Here is a 6,961-nt window from a genome sequence, read left to right as displayed (position 1 = left end):
GTAAAGGAAGCCCTTCCTTACTGGACATGATGCTCAGACCTCAGCAAGGCACAGGTAATGTTTGGCAACCACAGCTTACAAGTGACATGGAAGCGGACTCCTTATCTCTAAAATCTTCAAGTGAGGAGAGCTGTGCAGTTTAAGTTTCACCTAAGAGCAGTTGTTAGAAAGCAATGCAAGATAAATAAAGCTTCTTCAGTGGCCTGTGTCGGTTTGCTTCTCCATCTATCCCATTTTTATTTATGGCTATGCTATTTGTGGTGTGTCTTCAGTTATGTCTGGTGTTCCTCTGGGCAAAGCCACAGGTGCAGTGTCTGTGTGAGGCTGATGTGCCCAGGGAGGCTCAGTCAAGGCTGGGGCTTGCTGGCAGGAGAGGAGGCCAGCAGGACCCATATTCCCAGTGTCTTATGCAGCAGTTTTCTACACTGTCCTAGCCTAAACACACAATGAATGGGGAAAGAATTTATCAGCTGGCTGTTTTCATCTTTGCTTAAGAAAGTCAGTTATTTTTAGTTAAAATGATAATGAAGACTGATAGTCTCAGGGGCATAAAAGACTCTTGGGCTTCTGGACGGGTCCCTTCAGGGGAAGGGCGAGGCTGGCCACCTCACAAATCTCCTTGCCTCAGGCAGAGCTGGTGGTGGAAAAGCTGCAGGTCACTGAGGTGAAAGAGCCTTGGAGAAATGCTGCAAAAGCACTATAAGGAAACTTAGAGAAACCACTCCACTCATGTTACATATGTTACTTTCCTCACAGGGACTGCTGCTGGAATCAAACTCCCATCCAGTGAGCCAGCCATCTGCTAATTTTCAGAGGCAAAGAACTTATCCATGATGTTTTGATACATCAGGGTTGTGCCTCATGCTACCTTACACTCAAAGTCATCATCTCCCTCAAAAGCCTTATCTTTGGAGCAGCATCCCTGTAACCAGCACAGCAGACGACATACCATTATCTAGTATTCATAGGCATGTCCATTGCTCCACTTCGGGAGCAATGTCCTTTATGTTAAGTATCCTCATGGGTGAAATGTCACTCACAAATGTAAGCACGGATGGAAGTAGCACAAAAGTGTTACTACCTGGGAAAAAGCTGAACTGGAGCCAAAGTTTAAAACCAGTAATAATAAAACCTCCCAGTTTGTGTAGAAAGGCTTTTTATTTTGAGAAACATTTTTTTCAAACGTTTGAAATAACAGTGTAAAGAACAGCACAGAATTATGTCTGCAGGTCAGCTTAGGCATGTCATGCCAGTTATTTACATGTAGATATATATACAGAGTGCAGATAATTATGGAAACCACACTACAAAATAAACAGAGAGTTCAGTAAGATAATTTAGTAGGACTTTATTAAATATACAGTTGTTGATTGTATATACTTTCCTATTAAAATAACATATAGTATCTAAAGTAACCCTTATAAACTCTAATACCTCAGAAATTGTCATAAATATTTGAAACTATCCACGTGCCCTGTTCAGCTGCTTTGCCCTTTGCTATAACAGAAACTTTTGTCATGCTGAGGTCACGGTGCTATTTTTAGTGCCTGGACTTCAATGACAATTCCCAGCAGAACACTTGCAAAAAGCTCAGATGCAGAATAGCTTTCAGCTGAGACGTCCAAGGGTGAAAGCACCATTCCTTACACTTAAATTAACAGGGGTAATCCAATGGCTTATTAAACACTGCCACATACAGGACAAGAAAAACAATGCTATGATCTTCAGTGACTGAATTACAGCATTGCATTAGTAGCTGTTTGGATACCAAGCACCTCACTAAACCAAAACAAAGCAAACTTCCAACATCAACAACTTAAAAAAAAAAAGACCTCCCAACTGGTACTGAAACAGCCTGATCAACAGGCTGACTTTTATAGAAGCACTAACTGGAAGGGCAGCAGCAGCAGCTGTCAGAGCTATGTGACCACAAAGAGCAAGACTGAACATTGCCTCTATCTTGATCTCTGCTAACTGGATGATTCACGTAGGGCACTCTGCTGAAAGAAAGGATAGTGCCAAGACGTATCATATATTAGCCCATTTACATTCTGGGTGCTCCTGGCCAGCAAACCCTCCCTATGAATTGCCAAAGGTCTGTCTTTGACTTCACTAGAGCTTTGAGAGTTTCCATCAGTGGCAAAGATCCACCCTTGTGCTCCCCTACTGGGATTTTGTTTCTTGCTTCTCAATTCAAAATTATACAAATTGCTGCCTTAGGAAAAGAAGTATGGATAACAATGTCCTTTTTAGTTTCATTATTTATTCTTATGCAATCTTATTAAGTAGAAAATAGACCACTGGAGAAATGTAAATACTTCCCCCCCCCCCCCCAATTAGTATCATGCGACACTTTTTTTCTCTGTTGTTGATGTAATTATTTTTTCTGAACTGCTGAATATTGCAACTTTTCCTCTCCCATCATATTCTTCCCAAAGGCACATTACAATGAATCCAATTACAGGCAAAAATAGAGATTAGCACCAGCAAATATATAACAGGAAAATAAGTTACTATTAGTATCATAGAATAGTGCTGGACAGCAAATCTGTGCATCCTTTTTTTCTCCACAAACAATCAATCAATGACCTTAATAGATTAGTTATGGACATAAGTGACAGCTATGGTTTAATTTAAAAGTTTTGTTACATATAACTCTAAATGCCAAAATATGGCAAGGACGTTTTAATACTGAACTCATCAGAATTACAGCAAAAAAATATTTTTTTCATCTTTATCATCATTAATAAAAAAAAAGAGTGATTATAAAATATTAATAGACTTTACATATTTATCATACAATATATTTGTCCTTCACACTACTTATTTGATTGACGTTGTGCTGCAACATGTGTCAAAAGGTTTAACAGTAAAAAGCCGTGGCTGATTAGATAAGTTGTAGGTGCAGACATTGTTTCCACAGGACAAAGAGTCATCATGTGTCATCCACCTCGAGTTCTACACTGGTATTTGGGAAAAAAAAATTAATCCTGCTGCTTTCTTTTAGGAAGGATAAAAATGAATTAAAAATAACTGCACAAGCTTTGTTTGTAGAGTAATTCTTCCATAAAATACTGTAAATCAATATTATGAACTAATTTAGTTCAGCTTGCCTAATTCTCTGTTAGGCACTATCAAGATATTTTATCTTTGTTTAAATGTTATATGGATTTCTGATCCTTTCCAATTATCTGAAGGGATTTTTTTGTCAGGCCTGGGAGTAGCATCATTAGACAAGCTTTTGTGCTGCCCTCTCTCCCACTTCAGTCTTTGGAACACCTAGTTAGTTTCCAGTTATATTGTATAGCTTCTTAGAAAGACAAACTCACCCTTGGAAAGTCAGGGAACAGCTGGGGCATTCACAACCCAGCAAAGGGACTATACAGAAAGTGCTTGCTATGTACCACAGAAGAGAGGAGAAGGAAAGCAATAAACTACTTAAAAAAATTAAAAGCTCTCCTCGTTGAGAATGAGTAGTTAACTAAGAATGGTCATACCTTTTTCAGACTGAAATGCCATTTTAAAGCTAAGCTATTTTCAATTCCACATGTGATCATTGTAGTTGGTTCAGAAGAATGGCCTAGAAAAGTGCAGACTTACAGAGGAAAATACAGATTTATTTTGTGAGCAGTGGGATGAGCAGGATCCATTCTTCAAGAAAAGCCTGGATTAAGCACTTAGTGCCATGGTCTAGCTGACTGGCTAGGGCTGGGTGCCAGGTTGGACTGGGTGATCTTGGAGGTCTCTTCCAACCTGGTTGATTCTATGATTCTTTCATGAAGCTGTCTTATGTGATTCTGTGTTGTGTGAAGAACAGACAAACACCTCTCCTTCACAGAGTCTCCACCAGGTCTTTCTACAACAGTGTTTTTTCACCTCAGCATATACAAGCTCTGTTTACTTAAACTAACTGATTTTTTTATTTTTACAACACTTCTAATGAATGTGGAAACTTTGCAGTTTACAGCTTGCACTCAGATCAGCTGGTTTCAGACAGGCTTTGAGATTACCCAAGCTTAGCTTTTTTACAACCTTTAAAAATCAGGACAAAGCAAGTAAGAGCAAGCATTTTCTATTTCACTGTTCCTCAAGGATTTCACATAACTAAATTCCTCTTAAGAGGTATAAGAAATCATCAAAGGATGTTCACCACAGGTCAGTTTGTCACTGACCCCAGTGCAATAAACATACTTTGGGATTTTCCTCCACTGCATTTCTCTGCCTGGACCTTCAGCCTTTGCTCAAAGCTCTGCTGCCCTTTCTGCTCCTTTCTGCCTGAAGCAGCACTTCTCCTGGGAAGGTCACCAGAACAAAGAGTTTTGGCAGCCTGCAATTTTTGGATAGTGAAACACAACAAAACCACAAAATCATGTTGCTCTTCTTAAAGCAAGGGCATTTTCGGGCATAGCTTACCCTAAGGAAACTTGAGTTGTCTTGGAACTCACTTGAGTGAGAAAACATCTTCACTTCCTTTCACATCTGCTTTGGGCAAATTAAGTAAGCACAAATCTGCCTTCGCTACCTGTGACAATGTCTAGAACCCTTCACTACAATGCACTGACCACAGTGTAAAAGTGAAGTGAAACATGAGTTGGGACTTAAAACTGTTTAGAGTGAAGAATAAACCTAGGATCACTCAGTCACTAATTCAAGGAGTCTGTTCTCAACTGCCTGCACTCAGTCTTACCCAGGCTCCCTCTGAAGAGCCAGACCATTTAGGCGGATGCTTTTCCAGCCTCTCTTCCTCCCTGGTTACCACTTGATAGTTGAATTAGTGAGTAGAATGATTCTGCAGGATTTTATAATTTAAACAAGAAAAAAACTGAAGAAAGAGCTATGCCTGCAGATAGGTGTATGAAACACTGGAAACACTGAATTCTTTCTGTAGCACTAATGCTGAAGAATTATGAATCTGGAGCTTAAATTTGTTTGTTTTCAGTCAGGCATGCTAAGTAGCCAAGCCTGCAGGGTAGGTTTCCCTGCAAATGACAGAAGAAAGGTGCTTAGGTTGAGAAAGCTGCTTATGGGTTTGAGTTTTGGTTTTATGGGTGGGGTTTTTTTTGAGTTATGTTCTTGTTGTGTTGGTTTGTTTTCTTTTCAGCCCTACCAGGAGTATCAGTGGGTCTTCACAAAACCTTTGGAAAGTAAGGCTTTTTTATTCTGTGAGAGGGGAGAAATCTTTGTTAAATAGTTAAGCAGAAGTCAGAAGAAACAATACCAAATACTTTTAGTGCTACATGGAGCTTTCAGCATCCACGGCTTATAAAATTAGCTACTTCCCAGGCCATTTGTCTTATTTGTAATGGAAAAGTTGGAAAAGGATTCAGTTACCATTTATCTCAGGTTTCAAAACACACTGCTGTTTTTTCACTGCTTGCTTCACGTGACTACCAATCCTCCCAGATTTGGCATCTCCTTGTTTTCTACAGATGTTGCTCTGAGATACACTGAGAATACCTTCCAAGTGATGGCTATCTTAGAAATAAAAGCTGTTAAATATTATCTATGTTGATACAGGAAGAAGGAAATAAACTTAAGAAGTATTTGAATGAAATATGCATTAAAGGTATCACATTTTGAATGAGCCTTTACTGCTCAAGTACTGGATAAACTGATTTCATTATCAATTGCATAAATTATAAACATATTTTAACTGCAATGAGTAACAGAAGTTCAAACTTCTGATTTATGGAAAATTCATTTCTTATTTGAAATGTTTAGGACTAATTTTAGAATCAAGTTTTCTAAGGGAGAATTCAGATCACAATAGGAGCATTCTGTACAGTATGAAAAAAAATACAATTTTCCCTATTAAAAAATCACAGATTGCAAGAAATGTCATAGAGTGCATTGCCTCTAAATTTCACACTTCTGTGAGCAACAGCCTAGGACCTGAAAGTCTGCAGCTAAACAGCAAGCAACTTGTTTTTTTGATTTTATTGCTCTAGTGTTCCTTGCCCATAAAAGAAGAACAGAACAACCTTCTGCAAACAATGGAAGTTATTTCAACAGAGTACCGTCTTCAGTACAGAAACTGTTAACTGTTTCATTACATTCTGTTCCATTAATAGGGAGCTGTGTAACCTGCAGCTGCAGTATCTGAAGGGTATCTACCACTCATCTAACAGGCTGATCCCGTATCTGTGTCAGATAAAAAATATAGTGCTTATTATTTGTTACCATGGATACCATGAAGATATTGCTGTCCACTAAAGATTACTACAGAAAGACAACATAATTCTCAGGAACGAGTCCTGTTTTGCCTTCATAAGTTGCTTTTAACCATCCTGGTTCCACCGATGGATACACTGCAAAAAAACAGACAAAAAGAGAGAAATTGTAATTCATGAACACTTACATGTTTCATATATGTAAATGAATAAAAATGATGCATATGTGTCTATGTAGATAGACATATATATATAATGGCAAGATATTTAGATATATATTTTTAAGATATAGATGATATTTATTCAAAAGCAATTACAGACTCATAGAATGGTCTGGGTTGGAAAGGGCCTCCAAAAGTCATCTAGTTCAACCCCCTCTGCAGTAAGCAGGGCCATCCTCAACTAGATTGGGATGCCCAGAGCCTCACCTTGAGTATCTCCAGGGATGATGAGGCCTCAACTAGCTCCCTGGGCAGCATGTTCTAGTGTTCCATTACCCTCATGATAAAGAACTTGTTCCTAATACCCAACATAAATCTTCTCTTCTCAAATCTGCTCTTCTCTAGTTTGAAGCCATTGCCCCTCATTCTGTCACTGCACGCCTTTGTAAACAGTCTCTCCCCAGTCTTCTTTTAGGCCCCCTCCAGGTACTGAAAAGTACTTATTAGGTCTCTCTCGATCCTTCTCTTCTCCAGGCTGCACAACCCCAGTTCCCTCAGCCTGTCTTTGTAATAGAAGTGTTCCAACCCCTGGATCATTTTCTTGTCCCAGTTGAAAAGCCAGGGTAAAAC

At 39.0% G+C, this 6,961-nt stretch overlaps 1 protein-coding gene across 1 annotated transcript in view; it reads right to left on the bottom strand.

The window, feature by feature from the left end:
• Positions 1-5,597: 5,597 nt before the first annotated feature.
• Positions 5,598-6,961, bottom strand: part of ARHGAP42 (Rho GTPase activating protein 42) — a 186,740-nt gene continuing 185,376 nt past the window's right edge. The window contains exon 24 of the mRNA XM_064170456.1: positions 5,598-6,308. Within this exon, the coding sequence (XP_064026526.1) occupies positions 6,220-6,308 (89 nt within the window). The 3' untranslated portion in view covers positions 5,598-6,219. The remainder of the gene's footprint in view (positions 6,309-6,961) is intronic.

The sequence above is a fragment of the Pogoniulus pusillus genome, chromosome 3 (genome assembly GCF_015220805.1).
Source record: "Pogoniulus pusillus isolate bPogPus1 chromosome 3, bPogPus1.pri, whole genome shotgun sequence".
Taxonomy (NCBI): domain Eukaryota; kingdom Metazoa; phylum Chordata; class Aves; order Piciformes; family Lybiidae; genus Pogoniulus; species Pogoniulus pusillus.
Note: the sequence above shows the minus strand (reverse complement) of the source record. Positions and strands in the feature narration are given on the sequence as shown.